Genomic DNA, 25,544 nt, shown 5'->3' with positions numbered 1-25,544 from the left:
GTAGTCAGGTTCCCCGGGGGAGGCCTAGGACTCTGTATTGGGGCGTGGCGGAGGTGTTTACCCATCAGGAGAAAGGGCAGATGCTGGGATGAGGCGGCGTCTGAAGGAACGCTGGGGACGCCCTGCTTTGCTCTTTGTTTTTTAAATTTATTATTTTTGGCCGTGTTGGGTTGTTGCTGCACGTGGGCGTTCTCTAGTTGCGGTGAGTGGGGTCTACTCTTAGTTGCCGTGCTCGGGCTTCTCATTGCGGTGGCTTCTCGTGTTGCGGAGCATGGGTTGTAGGCGCATGGGCTTCAGTAGTTGTGGCACTCGGGCTCAGTTGTGGCTCACAGGCTCTAGAGCGCAGGTTCAGTAGTTGTGGTGCACAGGCTTAGTTGCTCGCCGGCATGTGGGATCTTCCCGGACGAGGGCTTGAACCCGTGTCCCCTGAATTGGCAGGCGGATTCTTAACCACTGCGCCACCAGGGAAGTGCCCCTGTGATTTGTTCTTAACTTTAGAGATTATCTAGTTATTAAAGGTACTGGTCGAGAAACTATGTTGTGATGAGCTTGGGTAAGGCAAAGGTCGCGTTATTCAATCTAGTTTTCTGTATTTCCATTGTCTTGTGTCCCGCAAAGTGCCTAGCACATAGTAAGTATTCAATAAATGTTATTTAATTGGAAAGGGGCACTAGATAGATATATAAAGGAGTAATGGGTACAGAGAACCCTTGATTGTGTATTGTTTAAAGTATATTTCTTTTAAACCTCAGGTCAACTTTTTGAGAGATTAGGATGGCTGTTTTTACACCTGGCGATCCAGTGGTTAGGACTGGGCGCTTTCAGTGGTGGGGCCGGTTCAGTCCCTGATGGGGGAATTAAGATCCCCCAAGCCTTGGGACCCGGCCAAAAAAACCAACCAACCAACCAAAGTACAAAAGAATTGCAGGCTCAGAGAAGGTGAGAGAACTTGTTCAGGGTCTAGGAAAGGTAAACAGCTGGGCATTGTTAGAGAAGCAAAGCTCACACCCTGGAGGGAATTCTTTGCTATGTGAAAAAGATCATGGGCTTTGTTATGTAGGGGATGGAGAGCCTTGAAGGGCCTAATGAAATTGTAAGGGAACCAATTAAAAGGTTTTCAGTGCTGGCTTGGGCAGAACTTTAACTAAAATGGACCCATACAGAGATTAGCATGGCTCTCCTGCACAAGAATGACATGCAAATTCGTGAAGAGGTTCATGTTTTTAAGGAAATTTTTTCTTTTTTGCTTCTTATTTTATCTGTATCAAACCATTATGCCGTACACCTTAAACTTACACAGTGCTGAATGTCAATTATATCTCAATAAAACTGGGTAAGAAAAAGGTTCTTGTGACAACCCATGTGAGAGATGAAAGTGGCCTGAGCAAGCTCGGTTAGTTGGGGTGGAGAGGAAGGTGCAGTTTTGGATAAGCATTTAGATTTTTTTATAAGCTTATTTTATTTTTTAAATTTATTTATTTTTGGCTGCTTTGGGTCTTTGTTGCTGCGCGCGGGCTTTCTCTAGTTGCGGCGAGCGGGTGGCTTCTTGTTGCAGAGCACGGGCTTTAGGTGCCCTGACTCAGTAGTTGTGGTGCATGGGCTTAGTTGCTCTGTGGCATGTGGGATCTTCCCGGACCAGGGCTCGAACCCTTGTCCCCTGCACTGGCAGGTGGATTCTTAACCACTGCGCCGCCAGGGAAGTCCCAGCATTTAGATTTTAAATTATCTTCTAGAGAAAGTAACCATTTGTCTAAAGATGTAATGAAGATGACTTGAGTGAACAGATAGATAATGGTGCCATCAGCTGAAATAGAAAATGAGAGAGTAGGAGGAGGTATTTGAGGTATGAGGATGAATTTTATTTTGGATATATTAAGTTTGGTTGGTTGAGGCCAGCAATGAGGCCACTGCTTGAAGTGGGCAGTGTCTTTGATGTGCGGCAGCATGAACAGGTCTGGGGTTGGAAGGTCACTGGAGGCTCAAATCCGAACTCCCTCGGTTGAGTGATCCTGAACAAAATCTCTGTCACTGCATTTACTATGGTGTTTTGAAAGTCCCCTTGACTGCATCTGTCTTTTCCCCCAGCCCTGTGCTGTCAGTTGCTGTCATTTAGCCACATGTGGCTATTGAGCTCTTGAAATTTGGCCAGTCCAAATTGAGATGTGCTGGGGGGAGGGATAAATTAGGAGTTTGGGGTTAACATATACACTACTATATATAAAACAGATAAGCAAGAAGGACCTACTGTATAGCACAGGGAACTCTATTCAATATCTCGTAATACCTATAATGGAAAAGAACATGAAAAAAAGGATATATGCTCATGTATAACTGAATCACTTTGCTGTACACCTAAAATTAACACAACGTTGTAAATCAACTACACTTCAATTTAAAAAAAAATCCAAATTAAGATGTGCTGTAAGTGTAAAGTACAAACTGATTTTGAAGATGTTATCAAACAAAAAAAGACTGTAAGATATCTCTTTAATAATATTTTTATGTTGATTGCATGTTGAAGTGATATTTTGGATATGTTGGGTTCAATAAAAATATTCTAAAAAATTTTAACTGTTTACTTTTTTGAAAATGTGGTGACAGGAGAATATACAACTGCAAATGGCCCGTGTTATACTTCTGTTGGACAGCACCACCTGAGACTTCAAACCTGTTTGTGAAGGGTGACATCTGTGCCTCGTGCATCTTTTTATCCTCAGTGCCTAGAACAGTAGTGGGTGCATAGTAGGCACTAGGCAAGTATTTATGAATACATGAATGAAACCTATGAGTGAATGGAATGAATGAATGAATGACTCTCTAAAAGTAATAAACTTCCCTCAGAAGGATGTTCATTACATTGTATCTTTGACAATGTTGGCTGTAAATGTGCAAAAAGACTCAGGCTGTGTTTTGCTTGATAAGAGCTCCAACTAACCCCTAATGATCTTTGACTCAGACCCTAGCTGTAAAGTGGAAGGAGGTGTGAAGCTGGCAGTTGCTGTTCCTTAGGGAAGTGGGAACTGCCACCAAGAGGAAGGAGGTGATGTGTGGTGGGAATAGCAGGGCTTTGGAGTCACACAGACTTAGGTTTGAATTATGTTCCACCACTGGCTGTGTAACCTCTCTTTATTTTCTTAATTTCTCTGGGGCTCAGTTTGCATGGTGAAATGGGGATAAAAATACCTCTTAGGATTGTGTGTGCCAATTAAATGAGATGACACATATTAACTTGCATACCTCTTAGGATTGTGTATGACAGTTAAATGAGATGACATATATTAACTTGTAAACCGCTTGTCCCTTGGAGGTATTTCAGTAAATGTACATTCCCGCCTGTTCCCAGCCTGGACACATTCGTGGCACTGCAGAGTTTAAGCTAGTCATCAATCAGTCAAGTGTTTATTGAGTGCCTGCTCTGGGTTAGACACTATTCCAGGAACTGGAGTACAGCAGTGAGGCAAAACAGACGGAAATCCCTGCCCTCCTGCAGCTAACAGGTTAGCATGGGAGAAAGATAATAAACAGTAAGGAAAATGCATACTGTGTGAAATGATGATGGGTGTTATGGAGAAAAGGAAAGAGGAGGACAGGAGGTGTCAGGGAGGGCAGAATGGGGGTTGCAGTTTTAAATACAGTGGTTAGGAAGGCCTCGCTGACAAAGTGACAGTTGAGTACACTTGAAGGAATGAAGGAGAGAGCCAGTTGGAGAGGGGACAGCAAGAAAAGGCCGCACAGAACAGAGCAGCAGGTGTCTGTCCTGTTGAGGGATCACAAGGAGATGGGTGTGTCTAGAGCAGCAGGAGTTAAGGCTGAGAAGAACTGGAGATGAGCTCAGCAGGGGATCTGGAGATAGATCATGTCTTGTAAACCACTGTAAAGATGTTGGGTTTTATTGCAGGTGAAATGGGAAGCTAGTGGGTTATATTGAGCAGAGAAGTAACATGATCTGATTAGGTTTTAACAGGATTGCTGTCACTCTGCCTGCTGTGTAGAGAGAGTGGGAGATGAGTTAGTTAGCTACTGTAAAAAGGAGAGAAATGAGGGCAGCTTGAGTGGTAACAGTGAAAGTAGTAATAACTGAAGGCTCATGGACCCCTAGGAGATCTGTGGATAGGCTCAGGGGTGTCCTTGAACCCCCTGAAATTTTATATAAATATTTGTGTGTAAGTGCATTTTTGGAGGGAGGGCTTCTACTGGAGTCTCAAAGCAGTTCCATGATCCAAATCAAGAAGGACCTTGGCAGCAAATATGCAGGATACCTCCTGGCTCTTCGAAGTCCCATGATTAAGTCCTTCCCTCAGACCTTGATCCTAAATCTTCCAGGGTACCGATCCTGTTTGAGAGTCAGAGCTTCTGCCACCCGCTTTAGGACTGTAGCATCCCTGACATCCGGTTTTCACTCATCAGGATTGTTAAGAAGAAAAAAAAAAATCACAGGGAAATGGGTAGATTCTGTTCTTTTTTTACGCTACACACTGTGGAAGCTTGGAAGCCACAGGCAGTAATAGTGAAAAGCCTTCACACCTGCTTAGAGATGGTGTGGGGCACTCATGAGGCTAGTTTGCACTTGTTGGATTTCTTTTTAATAAGCTCTGGTCTATGAATCACATAAATTTCAGCACTGAGAGCTGATTTTACGGTTTGGTTTGCTTAATAGTCACACAATTAAAATTGTAAAAAACAGTGGTGGTGTCTGCCAGGATAAATATTTAAAAGGAAACAGCTGTAGGAAGATGTAATAATTCATATCAGCCCGTGGCTCTTCATTCTCAATAAAGGCTATGGACGTTGGTTTTTTTATTTTTTGGCTGCGCTGTGCGGCATGGGGGATCTTAGTTTCCCGACCAGAGATCAGACCCATGCCCCCTGCAGTGGAAGGGTGGAGTCTTAACCAGTGAACCACTATGGAAGTCCCTGGAGGTTGGTTCTTAACCAGAGGGTTTTTTTTTTTTTTGCCTCTCCTTTGAACATCTTTGTGCTGCAGCTGCCAGGTTGAAGTAGGACAGCTGAGAGGAGTCAGGTGTGCCTTTGGGAGTAGTTAATCCATGGCACAGAGATGGGGCTTCTGGGGCAGGGTTGAGGTCACAGATACAGAGTGAGGGTGACTCTAAATTACTACCATCCTCCTTGAACTTTTGGTTGGGTTTTCTAGTGTGAAGTCCTGGTGGTCATGTTTTTTAGGACGTAAGTTAATAATTTTCAAAGGGAAAATTAATTTTACCAACAGAGCCCATTTGGGGAGCAAACTTAAGTTTTGTGTCCTTAAACTTAAGTTTTGTGCCCTCCACGGGACTGATGACCGCTGGTTTTCCAGCTCTGATGTGCAGCAGAGGTTGAAGACTGGGTTGAACGCTCCTCTCTTGTTCCTCGTGCCATTTCCTTTATACCAGGAGAGCCCTAAGCCCTCTTCTCTCCTTTTCTGGGAGGTTCTACTTCCTACCGAAGCCTTCTGACCAACAGCCCACTATAGTTTCCCTCTCCTGCCTTCAGCTCCTGTCTCGGTCTTGGTGATTGTAAAGGAAAAAACTCTACTGTTTCCGTTTACATTATACACAATACTCTCTGAATGTTACGTAACTCTGACACCAGACATATGGGTTTTCCAAACACCAAGCAATTCTGTGACACCAGCTGGGTGTCCTGCCATTTAATTCAATTCTGATGCTACCTACCTGGAGCTAGTGTCAGACCCCATCGGTTAAGTGCTCAGTCCAATGAGACTGCCCCCTCCCACCACTTCGGATGCCAGTCACAAATCCAGGTTGTTATCTGTGCTTCTGACTGACTGTAGATTAGAATTTCCCACCACCCCATCCTCAGGTTTCAATTAATTTGCTAGAGCAGCTGATAGAACTCAGGAAAACAATTTACTTACTGGATTCCTGGTTTATCATGAAAGAATATAACTCAGGAACAGACAGAAGAGATGCATAGGGCAAGGTATGTGGGAAGGGGTGCAGAGCTTCCATGCTCTCTGGGCACATCACCCTCCAAGCACCTCCCTGTGTTCCCCAGCCTGGAAGCTCTCTAATGCCATCCTTTTTTGTTTGTTTGTTTTTGGGTTTTTTTGGTACGCGGGCCTCTCACCGCTGCGGCCTCTCCCGTTGCGGAGCACAGGCCCCGGACGCGCAGGCCCAGTGGCCACGGCTCACGGGCCCAGCCGCTCCGCGGCACACGGGATCTTCCCGGACCGGGGCACGAACCCGTGTCCCCTGCATTAGCAGGCGGACTCTCAACCACTGCACCACCAGGGAAGCCCCCCTCTTTGGTTTTGATAGAGGCTTCATCACATAGGCATGATCGATTAAATCATGGTCCATTGGTGATTGAACTCAGTCTCCAGTTCCCTCCCTTCCCTGGAGGTCTGGGGGTGAGACTAAAAGTTCTAATCCTCTAATCAGTGGTTGGTTCCCCTTGTAAACAGCACCCATTCTTAGCGGCTTTCCGAAAATTACCTCATTAACATAAACTCAGGTGTGGTTGAAAGGGGCTTGTTTTGAATAACAAATGACGCCATTATCACTCTTCTCTTTCTAATCACTTAGTAAATTCCAAGGGTTTTAGGAGCTCTGTGCCAGAAACGGGGACAAAGGCCAAAATATATATTTCTTATTATAAATCACAATATCACAGTGATAGAGGTGAGAGGGTTCTTAGGGAATACCCAGACAACACAATACCCAGAGAAGGCTGGAGGAGTAAACTGACTAGGTAGATACCACAAAGCTAGTGAGTGGGAGAAATCTGACCCTAGACTTTTGATCAAGGTCCTACCCAATTTTTTTTTTTTTAATTTTTATTGGAGTTTAGTTGATTTAAAATGTTGTGTTAGTTTCTGCTGTATAGCAAAGTGAACGAGTCATACATATATTATACATATATCCACTCTTTTTTAGATTCTTTTCCCATATAGGCCATTACAGAATATTGAGTAGAGTTCCGTGTGCTATACAGTAGGTCCTTATTAGTTATCTATTTTATATATATAGTAGTGTGTATATGTCAATCCCAATCTCCCAATTTATCCCTCCCCTCGCCCCCATTGGTAACCATAAATTATGTTTTTTAATTGGAGTATAATTGCTTTAAAATGTTGTGTTAGTTTCTGCTGTAGAACAGAGAATCAGCTATATGTATACATATATCCCCTCCCTGTTGATCCTCCCTCCCCTCTCCCCATCCCACCCCTCTAGGTCATCACAGAGCACTGAGCTGATCTCCCTGTGCCATATACAGCATCTTCCCACTAGCTACCTATTTTACACATGGTAGTGTATATATGTCAATGCTACTCTCTCAGTTTGTCCCGCCCTCCCCTTCCCCCCGCCCCCGTGTCCACAGGTCTGTTCTCTATGTCTACATCTCTTTTCCTGCCCTGCAAATAGGTTCATCTGTACCATTTTTCTAGATGCCATATATATGCATTAATATATATTTATTTTTCTTTCGGACTTACTTCACTCTGTATGACAGACTCTAGGTTCATTCACATCATTACAAATGCATAAGTTTGTTTTTTACATCTGTCATTTGTACCATTTATTTTTATTTTTTTAAACCCCACATTTATTTATTTATTTTTGGCTGTGTTGGGTCTTCGTTTCTGTGCGAGGGCTTTCTCTAGTTGTGGCAAGTGGGGGCCACTCTTCATCGCGGTGCACGGGCCTCTCACTATTGCAGCCTTTCTTGTTGCGGAGCACAGGCTCCAAACGCGCAGGCTCAGTAGTTGTGGCTCACGGGCCTAGTTGCTCCGTGGCGTGATCTTCCCGGACCCCACGGGCTCGAACCCGTGTCCCCTGCATTAGCAGGCAGATTCTCAACCATTGTGCCACCAGGGAAGCCCCCCATTTATTTATTTTTAAAATTTATTCATTTATTTTTGGCTGCGTTGTGTCTTCGCTGCTGTGTGCGGGCTTTCTCTAGTTGTGGCGAGTGGGGGCTACTCTTCGTTGCAGTGCGCGGGCTTCTCATTGCAGTGGCTTCTCTTGTTGCGGAGCACGGGCTCTAGGCGTGCGGGCTTCAGTAGTTGTGGCATGTGGGCTCAGTAGTTGTGGCGCACGGGCTTAGTTGTCTGCAGCATGTGGGATCTTCCTGGACCAGGGCTTGAACCCGTGTCCCCTGCATTGGCAGGCAGATTCTTAACCACTGCGCCACCAGGGAAGTCCCATGTACATTTTATTTTACATTCCACAATAACTGCCGGATTTCTTATACTGTTTACGATAAAACCAGATTGCAGTTTTCTTGAAGGTAAGGGCCATGTCTTCATTCATTTATTCAACTAATCCTTTCAGTAGTCCCAGAAAATAGAAACTGTTATTCCCCCTGTTTTGTAGTTGGGGAAAGTAAGGGTGAAGTAACTTAATCCAAGGTCACTTGGTTAAAAAGTGGTGGACCACTGGGAATGGCGTATCTGTTGTTTCCCAGTTGGAATATCTGGGAACTGAAGTCATCCTTCTTGCTCTGACCAGAGACCACTAAGGAGTAAAATTTATTGCTGGTGAAATGGGGTTAAGGCAGGGCGGTGTGGAGAGAATGTGATAACAAACTTCAAAATATTTGGTTTCCCAGCCCAGCCAAGGTCTTTGAACAGCACCAAGTTCCCTTAACCTCGACGGTAAACTTCCCTAATCTCAATTCTTGCTATTTTCGGGGATCCTCTCCCATTTCCCATATTTCATTATTAAATAGAGAACATTGGACTGGGAATCAAGTTACACCTACTCTTACTTCAGCAATTAACTTGCTGAGTGACCTTGGACAAATCATTTTACATCTAAAATGGAGGTGACAATAGTTGGGGGGTGTTGAGACTTGAAGAAAACTGATCTGAAGGTTGGTAAGTAAATAATACTCTCACTATGCAAATATAAGGCAATGTTAAATAATAATGATGCAGGGTAATAGTAGGGACTTTGTGGGAAAGTTCCTTCACTTCTGAGCATCAGTTTCACATCTGTAAAATGAAGATAGTATATACCGTACAGGGTTGTTGGAAGGATTAGAGATGGGTATGTCAAGCCCTAGCAAAATGCCAGACACATGGTAGGAATCCAGTGAATGGTAACTACTATTAATAATAACCTGACAACCTGGTTTGATACTCTCTTATAACCACATTTGGCAGGACAACAAGCAAACAATACTTACACACAATGAAAACAATAACCACCACCACTAACCACCCAACCAGCATGGTCCTCTGAACTCCCCTAAAGGTGACTGCTGGCTCCCCAGTGTGTTTGAAGCCCCCCAAATGCTGTAGCAAAATGGAGGTGGAGCCAGGTGGAACTCCATTCCTCCTCTGAGACTGGGAGTGCTTTCAACGAAGGATGATGGCTGAGTGCAAAGACTCACTCAGAAATAGCTTTGACTGCCAAGGGACAGGAGTGAGCCAAATGAGACAGTGATGGCAGAGAAGGGGGCTGAGAGCAGCTGGGAAGCAATGTGTACTTGCTGACTCTTTGATCTTACTCTGCTATTGAATCACTTTATTCCTCCTTTTCTCCACTTGAGAGGCCTCTAGGCAATCAGGGCTCCCCATCAGCTCCCACTGACATATGGACATCCCTCTTGCTTGCTTGGTGCCAGGAAGAATTCGTATTAGCTGCTAAATGCGGAGGTGGCCCATTACACTATAGAGGCTATTGTGTATACCTCCTTGCGCTGCTACTCTCAGTATAGATAAGGGCTTCATGTGCCAGAGAAGAGAGACACAAGGCAGATTTCTTATCCCTTCCTTTAAGCTGCTGAACCGACTTCTGTTTTGGTTCCAATTTCCATGAGTCAGTTTGGTCTTTTGATAACTTTGCCAAGGAACTTGCTGCCTTGTGGGTATTATTCATTCAGTAGATATTTATCGAGCCCTATTATGTGTCTGGCATTATTTTATTTTTTTTGATCCAGGATCCAGTCCAGGATTATGTTTTTTTTTTAAGTATTTATTTATTTGGTTGCGCCGGGTCTTAGTTGCGGCTCACAGGCTCCTTAGTTGTGGCATGCAAACTCTTAGTTGTGGCATCCACGTGGGATCTAGTTCCCTGACCAGGGATTGAACCCAGGCCCCCTGCATTGGGAGCGTGGAGTCTTATCCACTGCACCACCAGGGAAGTCCCCCCTGGCATTATTTTAGGTTGTGAACAAGACAGACGAGCTCCCTGCCCTTGTGGAGTTTACATTCTGATGTGGAGACACAAAATTTATGTACCAATAAACAAGCTAACTTAAGATAGTGGTAAGTTTACTGAATTCATAGGAAAAATGTGATATAATGACAGGAGGTGGGGGGATGGCTGTTTATGTCATCTGAGAAAGGGACATTAGGGCTGAGAACTGAATGATGAGACGACTAGCATGCTATTTGAGGTCAGGTCCCAAGCAGAGGGAACTGCAAGGCACAGGTCCTGAAATGGCATGCTTGAGGAATAGGAGGCTAGCCGGTGAGACCTGGGACATAGAGAATAAAAGGGGAGAGTGTAGCACATGACGTTAGAAAGTAGTTCACAAAGTGGGGTCCCCTGGATCACATTTAGCTCACATGGTGTTTCTGAGATTTCACTAAAAACATAAATGACCCTGACTTGCAATTTCTCTTGAAAATTAAAAAAACTTGGCCAGGCCAGGCCACTATTCCTGAATGATAACATTTGATTTCAACATACAGCAGTTATGCTCACCTGTCCCCTCCCATCCTCCTTTAATGGGGCTCATGGTCAGCAGTTCATAAATAGTAGATATTTGAATTAGTAACCACAGAGCATCATGTAGGCTTGATAGGGCCTGGATTCTTTTTTTCCCTAAGTGTGATGGGAGCATATAATGAAGGGTTTTAAGTGACAGAGTGACCTGATATACATTTTTAAAAGATTACTGTGATTACTTCGTGGCTGGGATGGGGACAGGCAACAATTAATGCAGGAGATGTTGGTGGTTAGGACCAGTAGAGACAGAAAGAAGTAGACAGATTCTGGGCATATTTTAGAGGTAGAGTTGCCAGGACTTAACTAATGCATTAGATTTGGATAAGAAAAGGGAATGAAGGATGCCTCCCGGGAGAAAGGTTAAGGCTGGGGATATAAATCAGGAGTTATCAGTATATGGGTGATATTAATTTTATTAAAAAAATTTTATTGGAGTATAGTTTTTAAAATATTTATTATTTATTTATTTATGCTGCACTGGGTCTTAGTTGCAGCACATGGGATCTTCGTTAAGGCATGCAGACTCCTAGTTGCGGCCTGCATGCAGGATCTAGTTCGCTGACCAGGGATCGAACCCAGGCCCCCTGCATTGGGAGTGTGAAGTCTTACCCACTAGATCACCAGGGAAGTCCCTTATTGGAGTACAGTTGATTCACAATGTTGTGTTAGTTTCTGCTGTACAGCAAAGTGAATCAGTTATACATATACATCTATCCACTCTTTTTTTGATTCTTTTCCCATATAGGTCATTGCAGAGTATTGAGTAGAGTTCCCTGTGCTATACAGTTAGATAACTTATTAGTTATCTAATTTATAGATAGTAGTGTGTCTTTGTCAATCCCAATCTCCCGATTTATCCCTTCCCCGCCCCGCTCCCCCCCATAAACATGTTTGTTTTCTACATCTGTGGCTCTATTTGTTTTGTAAATAAGTTCATTTGTATTATTTTTTAAGATTCCACGTCTAAGCGATATCATGATATTTGTTTTTCTATCTGACTTACTTCACTTAGTATGATAATATTTGTCTTTCTCTGTCTGACTTACTTCACTTAGTATGATAATCTCTAGGTCCATTCATTTGCTGCAGTATGGGTGATATTTAAACCCATGGGAATGAATGAGGTCGCTGAGGGAGGAAATGCAGATAGAAAATAGAACACAGGGTTACAGGAATTTTTTTTTCCTGTTCAAATTTAAAGCATCTAAATTCCTGGTATCGTACAGGCTACTAGACTCTCAGTATTAAAAAGCAACCTAAGGGGGGACTTCCCTGGTGGTGCAGAGGTTAAGAATCTGCCTGCCAATGCAGGGGACACGGGTTCGAGCCCTGGTCCGGGAAGATCCCACATGCTGCGGAGCAACCAAGCCCATACTCCACAACTACTGAGCCTGTGCTCTAGAGCCTGCGAGCCACAACTACTAAACCCGCTCACCGAGAGCCCATGCTCCGCAACAAGAGAAGCCACAGCAGTGAGAAGCCCGTGTGCAGCAACGAAGACCCAACACAGCAAAAAAAAAAAAAAAGAAGACAACAAACCAACCTAAGGTCATCTATCTAGCCATAATTCTTACCCACATATGTATTGACTCAAATCCCCTAACACAACATCCAGCCAAGTAGCTAGCCAATGGGTGCATCATTAATAGGAAACATACTATTTCCATTAAGACCTTCCATTCATTAGAAGTGGTTTTTCCTCATATCAAACTTTTAGGTAGGTGAGTATATACCTATATCTGTATCTCCAAAAAGGAACAGTGTTGAGAGTGAAACGGGACACCATTCATAATTAAACCAAGACAACTGGGACTATCCTGGGCAAATCGTGCAAGTAAAAGTAACAATACTTTGGCCATCTCTGTCTCCAGATAGTCAACTGAATGACTTTTAAAATCTTTAAAAGGTGAGACGCCACTTGTCTCATGGCAAAATTATTTGGAGTTAAAAGAAATCTCAAAAAAAAAAAGAAAAATCATATGCTCTAATTCCCTCATTCTAAAGATGGAATTAAGGGGCATTAAATTATTAGCCTAAGATCAAGCTAGCAAGCTAGTAGTAGCATGGGGCAGAGTTAGACCAGATTCCACTAGCACTTTTATTGCTTTATTTATTGCTTTATTTATAAACTTCAGTTTATAAACCCCTTTCACATGCATGTATTATTAGACTCTCACTACACCCTGTGGGGTATCATCATCATTTTATAGTAGAGCAAACTTAAGTTTCAGAGAGGCGGCTTGCCCAAGATCACTAGACATTAAAAAGTAGAGTAGGGGGAACTATATTAAATATCCTGTGATGAACCATAATGGAAAATAATATGAAAAAGTATATAACTGAATCACTTTGCTGTACAGCAGAAATTAACACAATATTGTAAATCAACTATACTTCATTAAAAAAAAAAAAGTAGAGTGGGAACTTGAACCTGTCTTTTCTCGTGCCAATTCCCTTGTTCTTTCCATTACTCCATACTAATCTAGTGAGTGTTACATTAAAAGTGTTAGGTCTAAGTTATACTCTTTTCCCTGCAATTTTAATTCCATAGCATCTTATTTTGTTCCCTGGTGTGTAAAAAGTAGTCATTACTTCCATCATTAAATGAGATCTATGTGAAAGCATTTTGTAAACTGTAAGGCACTGGACAAATGAATATCTGAAGGCTAGTTATGAGATCAGCATTTTTTTTTTTTTCCTCCAAGTTAGGGGAACTGTATTTGGGTGAGAGGTAGTATTTACATAATTACTTTTTGTAGTATTTACAGTAATTCTAACACATAGGCATACCTCATGCCTTTGTAGTATTTACAATAATTCTAACACATAGGCATACCTCATTTTATTGCACTTCATAGTGCTACATTTGTTTTTACAAACTGAAGGTTTGTGGCAACTCTGCGTTGAGCTACTCTATTGGTGCCATTTTTCCAACAGCATTTGCTCATTTCGTGTCTCTGTCACATTTTGATAATTCTCACAATATTTCAAACTTTTCCCCCTATTATCATATTTGTTATGGTCATCTATGATCAGTGATCTTTGATGTTACTACTATGATCACTGAAGGCTCAGATGATGGTAAGCATTTTCTATACAAGAATTTTTAAATTAAGGTATGTACTTTTTTTAAGACATAATGCTATTACACACTTAATAGACTAAAATATAGTGTAAACATAAGTTTTCTATGCACTGGGAAACCAAAGAATTTGTGTGGCTTGCTTTATTGCAATATTCACTTTATTGTGGTGGTCTGGAATGGAACCTGCAATATCTTTGAGGTATGCCTGTAAATGTTGGCTGAATTGTGTGTGGGGGGGTTCTCTAAAAACAGAACAAGTGACAGGAAGAAATCCCTGGGACCAATTCTTACAATTTGGAAACACTGGTGGTACTTGCAGTCTAATGCTGAAACCTATTTCCCACAGCTCTAAGAGGTACAAAGGAGCTCTCTTAAGGCATGGAGGAACAAGAAGGATTCAACAGCCTGTGTAGCTATCTACATCAATCTCAGATACAACAAGGATTCACTTGATTTTGATCAGGGACCCATCACTCATGCTCTGGGATACAGAGCATTGGGAGATTTTGAGAGCTTTTGGGTCCTCCTAAAAACCCACTGGGGGTTTATATGCCTGGCATTCCTTAAGCTCATCCTTTAACTGTGTTACAGTAAAGGACTCAACAACCTCAAGGATACTCAACTCTTAGTGAAAGTTCCGACTCCTTAGAGCATGGCATTCAAGGCCCTCCACAACGGTTCGTAACCTACCTTTTCAGTGATAACTCCCACTGTTGTCAGGAATAAACACTCTGCTCCAGTTAAACTGGGCTGCTCACTACCTCCTGATCATGTATTTTTCCACTTGGATACCTTTCTCTTTATTTTTTTGACTGTGTCGTGCAGCATGTGGGATTTTAGTTCCTCGACCAGGGATCGAACCCATGCCCCCTGCATTGGGAGCGTTGAGTCTTAACCACTGGACCACGAGGGAAGTTCTAATACCTCTCTCTTTAAACCTGAGATGTCCTTTATGGTAGCCGTTAGTCACATATGGCTAGTGAGTACTTGAAATACGGCCAGTCCAAATTGAGATGTATTAGATACAACCAGATTTCAAAATACATTTCTACAGGAACTCCCAAAATGTAAAATATTTCATTAATAATACTTAAATATTGATTACATATTGAAATTTAATGGAATATTTTGGATATATTGGATTAAATAAAACTAATTTCACATTCTTTTTACTTTTTCATGTGGCTACTAGAAAATTTAATATACGTATGTGGCTTGAATTATATTTTTAATATTCAGTGCTCCTCTAGATCATTAGCCTAGCCTCTTAGGCCCATGTAGAAGTTGGCACACCATTCAAGACCCCCCTTGTACTTTCTCACATCCTGAAATAATAAGATGATAAACTTATTATTATCAAACTGAATTTGCTATCACAGATCCACTGGACAGCTCAGAAAAGCAAAGCCTTTCTGCCAAAGGCCGCAGGACAATTAATATGCTCCATAAGCGTTAGGTAACTTCTTTTAGGCACCCACACTAGAAAAACCCAACACCCCTGAATTCCATCTATATATCTCCTGTTTTTCTTCACTTCTAGTCAATGTTAGCCCTTCCTGTGAAATTCTTTCAATACTATTACTTTTCTCTCAATACATACCTAATTACAGTCTTAGTTGCCTTGCTTTTAAAATCTAGTTTCCAAGTATTCTCCCAGCTTCCTACCCGCTACCCATGTTCATTCCGTTCTATATACTGCAACTGAAATAATCTTCCATAATATTTCTTGCAGATATGACTCTCTGCTCAAAAACTTCCATTTTGCCCACATTGCCTACAGGAAGAATTCTTTTAACACTCAAGGCTTTTTTATACCTTATCCCCGGGCTTAAAACCTGGGCTTTAGGGAAACTAGATTGAGCTTATGTAAAACACTTAGAACTCTGCCTGGCTTATAAGAAAGTCTTAGGTATTATTATTACTACTCACTTTTATTTGAATGTGCTGTATGCATTTCTATCCCTGGAACACTGCTAATTCCTTTTTCCTATTTGAATACCTCTATCTCCAAAGGGAGAAGGACTGATTTAAACTATTGATGATCAGCACAGGCTGTTACCGCTAGAGAAACAACTTATACCTCCTTCCTACAACTGATAGACCCTGTTAACTCTGACCCCTAATTTATAATATGTAACAATAAAATTTAAGATTAGATGGGATATAAATAAAAGGTAGCATTTCTTTTATGCAGCAGACAGTAAACTTACGGAATGTGTCATTTAAAGAAAAAACAAAGCCTGGAAACTTATAAATAGGTTCTGGATTTAGGGCAGTGGTGCTCCAATTTTGGCCTTACTAGAATAACCTGGGAAGCTTTCTTTTTTGGCCGTGCCTCGCGGCTTGCGGGAATCTTAGTTCGACCAGGTGTAGAACCCGCGCCACCTGCAGTGGAAGCGCGGAGTCCCAACCACTGGACCACCAGGGCATTCCCACAGAATAACCTGGGAAGCCATCAAAACTAATACAGGTGTCTGAGCCTCACTCCAGATTTACTGAATCTCTCCAATGGTAGGGCACAAGCACATGAATTTTTTAAAAAGCTTCCTAGATGATCCACATACACTTTTGAAAAATCTTTGTATGAGATCTTCCTGTGCACCTACCTCCGAGAATCACTGGTTTAATCAAGAGAAACTTTGGATTAAGGAGGTTGGTCATACTTGGCATATATTTTTCACCATACTCTCCTGGAACACGGTTTTGAAACAGAGATCTGATTAGCCCTGAATGACTTATATGAGTAGTGTACTTAAAAACAACAACAAAACAACCCCCCTCCCGGCGACAACCCTCTTGAGTTTGATTTAGGAGTCAGAAAAGAAAAAGCCATATACATTCTAAGTGCCACACTTGGTTTTCATCTAAAAGTTTGTCTGTTGGTCTGACTTCTATTAACTTATAACTTTCAAAACATAATTTTTAAGTAAATATATATTTAATATGTACAATATTTACAGCTTACAGCTTTTACAACCCAAACTTTGGATCTATAAGTGTGTGAAAAAGTGGGCATTTGAGTGTAATACTTCGAACACTTCAAAAACACCTTTACCTCAAAAATATTTTACACCAATTTTCCAAAGCGGTATCTTCACAGGCTCACTGTATCTCGACAACCCAGTCAAGTTACCAAATCTCTAGGCATGGAGTAAACGATATCGTATTGAGAGGTGGAACTTTTTATACAGTCGTAGAGGATGTAGAACTCTTGGGTCTTTGAAACCCTATAACAAAGTCCCTTTCACCCTCCAATCCTGGGACAACAAATCCTGTAGTTCTACCTCATCATCGCTGTCAACATTCTCCTCTTCCTTTTTCTGCAGTTCTTTTATGGTCAGAACCTCTTTAAGCTTATTTTTTATCTCATCCTGGCGATTCCGCAGCTTTTCCACCCGACGGTAACACTCTATCTGCTCATCGATCTCCCCAATCTGCCGGTCCAAGCGTCCCTCCTCATCCTCTTCGGCAACTATGGCTTCGGAAATAGTGTTGACCTGTCTCATGGCTTTTTGAAATTCGTCCCATTCTTTGTCCATCTGATCCTTTGGGGCATCAACCTTTCGTACCCTCGCATCTATCTCAGGGTCATCAAAAAACCCTTCCGGTAATGCTTCCGCGGTGTTTTCTCTCCTTTCCACCACTTTTTCATGTATTTCTGCTTTCTCAATTGACCCTGAATGAGGAATTAAAGGGGCCTTGGGAGGATTTGTGTCCGAGAAATCGCTTGGCAGCCTACTACCGGTTGCCTCCCGCGCGTTGGAAAGTGAGTGTTCCTTGCCCTGTGCGTTGGCCGGATGCTTACAGACATCCCCTCTTTTCCCTTCTCCTCCTCCTCCCTCCTCTTTCTCCTCCTCCTCTTCCTCATCTTCATAATCAGGGAGTAAACCGAGTCCCGAAGCCTTACTGAGGGTCGCCCTAGTGGACTCCTTTCCGGTCTTGTCAAAGTTGGTGGGCAAAGCGGAAGTGGAGGGCTGTACTTGAGACACCAGGGAGGACTTCCCTCTTTTGGCGTCTTGGCTCTCTGCGTCCGGCGCCTTCCTCTTGGCGGACTGAGGCACTGTGCTGGCGGACTGAGGCACTGCGCTGGCGGACGGTCCCTGGGCGGCTTCCTTCGCGCCTTTCAGCTCGGCCACTTTCTCTCGGTGCTGCTTTCCCAGGACGTGAGTCTGCCACAGGAGCTCGCTCTTAACCGGGGTGTTACACAGGGCACAACTCAGCTGCCCCAAGCGGTTGTACTTCGCGAATGGAGATTCTATCCGTTTACGGTTGGTGCTCAGACGCTGCTTCTCCTTCATCAACCGCCGCAGTTCGTCCTGATTAACCACTCGTTTCCCCGCCTCAGGCCGAGCGGAGGCAGAAGACGCCATCTTTGCGACCCGACCCGAGGCGATTCTGGCTTCCGTCCCGCCGACGCCTGATGACGTTACTTCCTGTCCGGGCGCGGATTGGCTGAGGCTCAGGAGCGTGAGCCGTAGCGCCAGGATTTCCCTCAGAATAGGAGCTGAGGCCGCCTTACGGGGCGGGGACTCTTCCTACCGTCTGCCCAGGGCTGAGGTAAAAGCCCTAAACTCCAAGGCTGAGGTGGCGCAGGCCCAGGCGGCTTTGGCACTCAATATATGCGTCGCCCGAGGGCTGCAGGATGTGCTGCGGACCAACTTGGGTCCTAAGGGAACCATGAAAATGTGAGACGGCGGTTGGAGCGGCGGTTAGGGCGTCGGGGCTTGTTGGGTGTCGGGGCGCGCTGTGAGGCAGACGTTCCACAAAGAGTTGGGAGCGATGTGGACGCACTTGTGGGCCTGCTTTCCCTCGTTCTCATTCCTGCCCTGAGCTCATTTCTAGTCTGGTGGGAGAGGAGGAGAAATGCTACCCGAAAAAAGGGCTCACTGTGACTCCTCCCTGCCCCCCATCTTCTCGTTAAGGTTCATATGCAAGTAGAAAGTCAGTTCATTTAGTGTCGTATATGAAACATAAGCCATCTAGCTCCCCTGCTGTTTAAGAGTTTGGGTTTTGCTTGGCAGTGTGTTGTGGAGACGGCACGGGCTTTGGAATCTGGCAGGCTTGGGTTCAAATTCAAGGACCGCTTTAGCTATGCGTCCCTAGGCAAGTTGAACGCTCTTTCAGCATATATTTACTTAGGACTATTATTTTCTTTAGAAGAGAGGGAAAGAGACTAGTGAGGGCAAAGAGGTGTAAGAGGAGAGAGGTACAGTCTCAGAGGAATGAGCAAAGTAATTAATATTAACAGTAAAAGAGGGCACTGAGTATGTACTGACTGGGATGCTGGGAACACAGAGATGACCAAGATGCAGTTTCTATTCTTAAGGAGTTCTGGTAGAGATGAATGTGCTAATTATATATATACCATTATACTGAGGAAAGGGACTAATAACTGATGGCAGAAGGGAGAAGGGAAAGCTTCTCAATAACAGAGGATTTTTCATCAGTCTTGAAAAACGAATCAGAGTTCTCCAGTTGGAGAAGGGAGTAAAGGACTTCTAGATAGGGTAACTTCAGGAACAAGAGAAGCTCAATGGTGTAAATCCAACAGAAACGAAAGCAAACATGATGTAGTAAGGGAACCCCAAGGTTTGCCCACAAGATCTCATTTGATAGAAGAGGTAGAAGAAATAGACATTACCCAGATTGGGAAAGGTAACTTATGTCATTGCTATATAGTTTGGATATTATCTTGAAGGTGATGGAGAACATGAAAATCATGGAAGGATTTTTGGTGAGGGAACTGACTGAATCACATTGCCTTTTAGAAAGATAAATGCAGTGTGGAGGGTAAATTCAAATTCAGACATATCAAGATGCTAAGTAGTCCAGACTAGAGATGATGACAGTGGAGATGGGGAGGAGTGGGTAGATTCAAGAGACATTTAGGTTGTAGAATTGACAGAACTTGATCTAATAAACGTGAGGGGTGAGGGAAAACAGTTGAGTGAATGAATGGTAACATTTCACAAAAAAAGAAACCTGCAGAAAGTTCACAAATTTGTGGTTTGTAGACTTCCAAGTACTCTTCCAGGTACCAAACCACTGTTCATAACTCATGGACTGCTCTTGTCCTTAAGCTTGTAAATGTGCTGTTTGGAATGAAATCACCATAGCAGTCCATCTGGGGAGAAGTGATTCTGTGGTAGTTACTGTGGTATCCCCCATGGTATAATGGAAGTTTTCCACACCCAGTTACTTATATTAAGGATAGTGGAGTGGCTAACCCTGGGAGTGTCTTGTTTGGCTCTTGCTATATGAAGTTTGTAACACTGTTTTCTGAACAGGCTTGTTTCTGGTGCAGGAGACATGAAACTCACCAAAGATGGCAATGTACTGCTCCATGAGATGGTGAGCTGATGTTGCTGACTTAATAAACCTTAATTAGCCTTAGCTGAGAACATAGTACAATTTGTATATCCTTAAACCAAGGCCATCAGCTAAATACTGCAGTCATGAGATATGCTTGTTGGTTTAAACCTTAGGAAAAAAAAAAGTCTGTTGGCTGTTTTCAAATCTTTGTGTAGTGCAAATAATAACTTAGGGATACTTCCAAATTAGTTACATTTTTTAAAGTCAATGCATTATGTTCTTTGTAATCATGGGGAAAAAATCCTTTGCAAGTTTAGTACATACATTCATCTTCAAGATTGAAGGATTTAATCTTATTTTGGAAATGTCATTGCATTCGAAGCAGAGACTCTTTTATAAAATGTTCAAACCTCATTAGTTCTCAGGTTTTAACTTTTCGTTTTGACATTTATTATGTATGATAATATAAAACTTGTGAACTTATAGAATGAAGCTTATTTCATTTCTTAATTTTACTGTTGACCCTTAGGTTATCTTGTTTTTGGTGGACTATTTCTTTATCTCATTCTCTCTCTTTTTTAATCTTTTGCTTGCTTTTTTCAACAAATTCAACACCCAACAGCGTCCTTGATAGCAAAAGTAGCAACAGCCCAGGATGACATTACAGGAGATGGTACTACTTCAAATGTCCTAATTATCGGAGAGTTACTAAAACAAGCTGACCTTTACATTTCTGAGATATTAGAATTTCATAGAATGCACATTCATGTGGTACTTTATTTTGAATAAAAAGTTATTTATTTTTTTGCTAGTAAAATGGTTTAATTTTAGAGGGAAAAAGTTAATTTTCATCAAGATGTTTTTGGACAATTATAAATGGAAATAATAATGAAATTTTTAGTCAAAATAATGCCTTTTATTGAAATTATATACCTTTTTAAAAAATGAAATATTTGAGATATATATAAAAGTTAAAAAATTAGCCATGTACCCATGACTAATGGCCTAAGAAAGAAAACATCACTGAGAAAGTTGAAACCAAATTATGCACCTTTTAAAAAATAACTAGAGAAAAATTAATGAAGGTTTTCCACATTGTGAATTTACCTACTTTTCTAGTTTTATTTCCCTTTATAAACAGTCTTCTCTAGCCAGACTCCTTCATTCACTGGCCTCTGAAATCATTACATACATTTCTACCTCCATGCCTTTGTTCAATTTGTATTGTTTTCTTTGCGTTACTTATCTGTCTTTTCTAATTAAGCAGTTGAATTTTTGCTCTTTCAAGGACCATTTTAGCAAAGCATAACCTGTCCTTTCAAAGTGCTAAAAGGATCACTTTGTGTTTCATTTAGTATTGGGATCTGTCTATTAATTCAGTACCTGCAACTTATCTCAAGACGCTTTTAGCTGTAAGCAGTGGAAACTTGACTAAAAGTCACTTAAACAATAAAAAAATTATCTCCCGTAACAGGAAATATAGCAATAAAACAGGCTTCTAGGGTTAGTTGATTAAAAAATTCATTCAGTCATCAAGTACCCAGATCCTTTCTGTCTCTTAGCTCTTCCACTTGTAATGCTGTTTCGTCATAGGCTTATTCCCATCCTGGATGAAAGACTGTCAGAAGAAATCAGGGCTGCCTCTTCTCCTTACTAACACTCAGCAGGAGAGGGCAAGAGAAAACCATTCACCCAGCCATAGAATAAAAGTCCTTCCTTTATATGATTGGGCCAACATTGGTCTTATTCCATCCCAAACCAGTGACAGTTTTTTGGGAAATTGAGTTAATCTAATTAGGATCCACCCCTTGAGCTAGGGATAGGGTCAGCTTCCTCTGAAGCACTGAGGAAGAGAGATACCTAAACAAAATTAGGGTTGGGCTAGGAAGGAAGAAACTAGGGGAGGGGAGATGCCAACAGACATTGACATAGTTATGAAACTGTGTGACAGTGCAGTGACAGAGCTAGGCACGGGATGGGATAGAAACACTGAGGATGGAGGGGTATCCTAAACTAGCCTGAGGTAGTCAGGAAGCACTTTCTGGAGGAAATAGGCCTGGGCTGAATCTTTAGGATTAGAAGGAGTGAGCCTGATGAAAGAGTGAGGGGTGAGGAGTGAACCTGTTGAAAGAGTGAGGGGTGCAGAGAATGGCATTCCAGGCAGAAGGAAAAACATGAGCAAAGGCACAGAGAAAAGAAGCAAACTGGTGTGTGTGCAGAGCTACAAGCAGTCTGGTGTTGGTGGAGTTTAAAGTGATGCGGACAGTAGTGAATAGGCATGTAATATACTAACCAAGAAGAATGTTCATACTGACATATGAATGAGTGATATGGTCAGATTGGCATTTTAAATATTTGGGGGACAGTTTTCAGGAAGTCAAGACTGAAGGTTTTCCTAGTAGCCTAGGTGAGAAGTTGTGAGGTCCTAGGCTGAGGAAATGTTTTGAAGATGGTTAATAACACAGGCTCTGGCGTCAGGCCTTTTGGGTTTAAATCCTGGCTCTGGCTCTTATTAGCCTGGTGATCTAAGCCTTTAAGCCTAAATTTCCTCATCTGTGAAACAGGAATGATAAAAACACCCACTTCATAGTGTTGAGAGGACGAAAATAATACATGTAAATCCCTTAGAATAGTGCCTGGCACAAATGCTCAATAAATGTCAACTTTTGAAAGTTATTATAGGACTGACATAAAGGAATGGAGGAAGGGAATAAATTAGAACTAGTTCCAGCTTTCAATAAGTTTATGTATTATTTTTCAGAATAAACAATAGCGTTTTTTCAAAAAATAATTTTGTTATAATGTCAGACCTACAGAAAAGTTGCAAGAATATTCCAAAAAATAACATTTCTCTCTCTTTCATGAATATATATATATATGGAATGTGTATATATATAGTAATATACATATTTTTTTCTAATGGTATAAGAATAAGTTGCAGACGTGATGATCTAAATATTTCAGTGTATGTTTCTTAAACCAGGGAATTCTCATATATAACCACAGTATAGTGATCGAAACAGGAAATTAATATTAACACATTGATAAGTACTTTTATCTAATTTGCAGGTTTTATTCAAATTTCATCACTTGTCCCATTCAGTTGTCATACCCCTTTAGTCTTCTTTAAGCTGGAATAGTTCCCGAGCCATCTTTTGTGTTTCATGACATTGCTGACATTGCTACTTTTAGAGAATAGGCTGTTTTTTTTTTTAAGAAAGTCCCTCAGTTTGGATTTGTCTGTTTCCTCATTATCAGACTCAGGTTATGAACCTTTGGCAGGAGTGCCATGGAAGTGCTGTATTGGTCTTAATGCAGCATATCTGGAGGCACATGGTATGTGTTTGTCCCATTCTATGATGTTAACTTTGAACATTTGGTGAAGGTGCTGCCTATCTGTCGTTTTTCTCCAAACAATGCTGGTTCTTTTCCTCTACATTACAGGGAGTCTTCTCTTTTGTGCCCATTCAGAAGAGCACTACACAACAGTGTGTTATAGTTTTCAGACATAAAAAGAACTTTTGTAGTTTTTTTCTACTGTTGTAAATTGTAAACAGTTTTTCTGTAAGTTTGAGATTGTTTGAAATATGAAGCGCTGAAAGATTACAAATTACATACATACACTTATATTTAGTGGCATTGATATAGGTAATTAATTTTTTTGGACATACCTATTAGTAGGAAAGGATAGTTACTTTTACTTTGGATAACTTACTTTATAATTTATAGTTTTATGTTGATGTATTAGGGCCTGCACCCTAGAATAATAGCTGAAGGATTTGAAGTTGCAAAAATAAAGGCACTTGAAGTTTTGGAACAAGTTAAAATTTAAAAAGAGATGAAAAGAGAAATCCTCTTAGATGTGGCTAGAACATCTCTACAAACTAAAGTTCATCCTCAGCTGGCTTATGTGTTAACAGAGGTATGTGGTCAAACTTTTGCAGAATGAGTACAGCCTAACACATGGTGGTATTTTTCTTTTTCCTATAAGATAATCAGCTAGCTATGGCATGTGGTTCTTTTGAACATACAACAAAATATAGAAGACAGACATTTATAGGCTTATTTACAGAGTAGATTTGATTGGTCAGAACAGTATGTGTAATTTTTCAAAAGTGTCATTAAGCCTTCTTTTAAGTTAACTTGAAAGTTGGGAGGGACTTGGCTGCCTATGGATCACCCCCTGTGGAAGCTGTTGGGGTGATGCACACTGGTCTCCTAAACCTAGAGGTCCATATTTATTATTTATTATTTATATTTATATAAAATATAAATAATAATGATAAATATATTTATATTTATTTATTATTATGTGAGATTGGGAACGTTGTTTTGGCAGTGTGTCTTGTAGTTAAGGTTACCTTTTTTTTTTTTTTTTTTGCGGTACGCAGGCCTCTCACTGTTGTGGCCTCTCGCATTGCGGAGCACAGGCTCCGGACGCGCAGGCTCAGCGGCCATGGCTCACGGGCCCAGCTGCTCCGCGGCATGTGGGATCCTCCCAGACCGGGGCACAAACCCATATCCCCTGCGTCGGCAGGCGGACTCTCAACCACTGCGCCACCAGGGAAGCCCAAGGTTACCACTTTAATGAGCATGATTGATCTGATAGATAATATTCACATCTGGGAAGTGTATACTTGTTTACTTCTAAAGGTAGAATATATATATATAATATCAGGACAAAGTTGGGTATTTTGGGAAGGCTTTTATCAGGTAGCTGTAGTTTGATGATATCATCATTGTTCCTCAGCTTTGCATTTTTTGAAACTTGAGTATATTAGTTTATCAGGAATGATGAGTTCATAACAACCAAATTCACAAGACATTGACATAGAAATCAAAATTCTATCTTACTAATTTACCTTGAGAAATATAAATACTGAAACACCTGAGTTGTTTCTGGTCAATTCTTACCAATAGGAAAACCTACTTGGGAAATCAGATTAAGATTAAGAAATTAAGACATTTTCTTGCTGAGCAGTCTAAATAAAGACTCTGTTGTGTTTTCTGCTGTTAAAGTACATATATCACGTGGCCCAGAATCTTCAAGCTATCTGATTAGGGCCTCTATTCCCTTTTGGAGTTATAGAAACACTAATACTCTCATTTTCCAATGGTTTGTCATTATTCCCCATTAGTCATCAAAACCAAAAATCATGTTACCTCAGTAAACTTTTCTAAGATATAGATTTTTTTTGCTTTTATTTTATTTGAGGATGATTATACTATAGCACTTAATTTCTGTAGTCAGTTATTTTCATATTACTTTCTGAGCTAAGCAATAGGCTGTGTGGTGCTGTGCTTCTCAAATTGCATATCCCTGGGGATATTTGGCAGAATAAATGAGACATGTCTTTCTGGAGTGTCAATTTTACTTTACTATGGAGGAAAAGCATTATTTTCACATTGAAACAAACATGTATAACTAACAGAACACTGTAAATCAA

The 25,544-nt window shown here is 41.5% G+C and overlaps 2 protein-coding genes and 1 non-coding gene across 3 annotated transcripts in view; 2 read left to right on the top strand and 1 right to left on the bottom strand.

Annotated features, from left to right (window-relative positions):
• The first annotated feature begins 1,121 nt into the window (after positions 1–1,121).
• Positions 1,122–1,225, top strand: LOC114889873. The gene has a single exon (XR_003792167.1). It is a non-coding gene; the product is annotated as a U6 spliceosomal RNA (small nuclear RNA).
• Positions 1,226–16,382: 15,157 nt separating this feature from the next.
• On the bottom strand, positions 16,383–18,188 carry ZNF830 (zinc finger protein 830). The gene has a single exon (XM_029212660.1). It carries the CDS (start codon positions 18,153–18,155, stop codon positions 17,013–17,015), a length of 1,143 nt encoding a protein of 380 aa, XP_029068493.1. The 5' UTR covers positions 18,156–18,188; the 3' UTR covers positions 16,383–17,012.
• A 17-nt stretch (positions 18,189–18,205) lies between these two features.
• The window catches only part of CCT6B (chaperonin containing TCP1 subunit 6B), a 182,419-nt gene continuing 175,080 nt past the window's right edge, over positions 18,206–25,544 (top strand). Inside the window, 5 exon segments of the mRNA XM_029212919.1 lie at positions 18,206–18,210; positions 18,282–18,470; positions 20,073–20,136; positions 20,701–20,833; positions 23,844–24,019. Coding sequence (XP_029068752.1) covers positions 18,206–18,210; positions 18,282–18,470; positions 20,073–20,136; positions 20,701–20,833; positions 23,844–24,019 — 567 coding nt within the window.

This window comes from Monodon monoceros, unplaced genomic scaffold (genome assembly GCF_005190385.1).
Source record: "Monodon monoceros isolate NGI ecotype Baffin Bay Population unplaced genomic scaffold, NGI_Narwhal_1 Super_Scaffold_9, whole genome shotgun sequence".
In the NCBI taxonomy this organism is placed as follows: Eukaryota; Metazoa; Chordata; class Mammalia; order Artiodactyla; family Monodontidae; genus Monodon; species Monodon monoceros.
The sequence above is the reverse complement of the archived record's forward strand: the minus strand, read 5'-3'. Positions and strand labels throughout refer to the sequence as shown.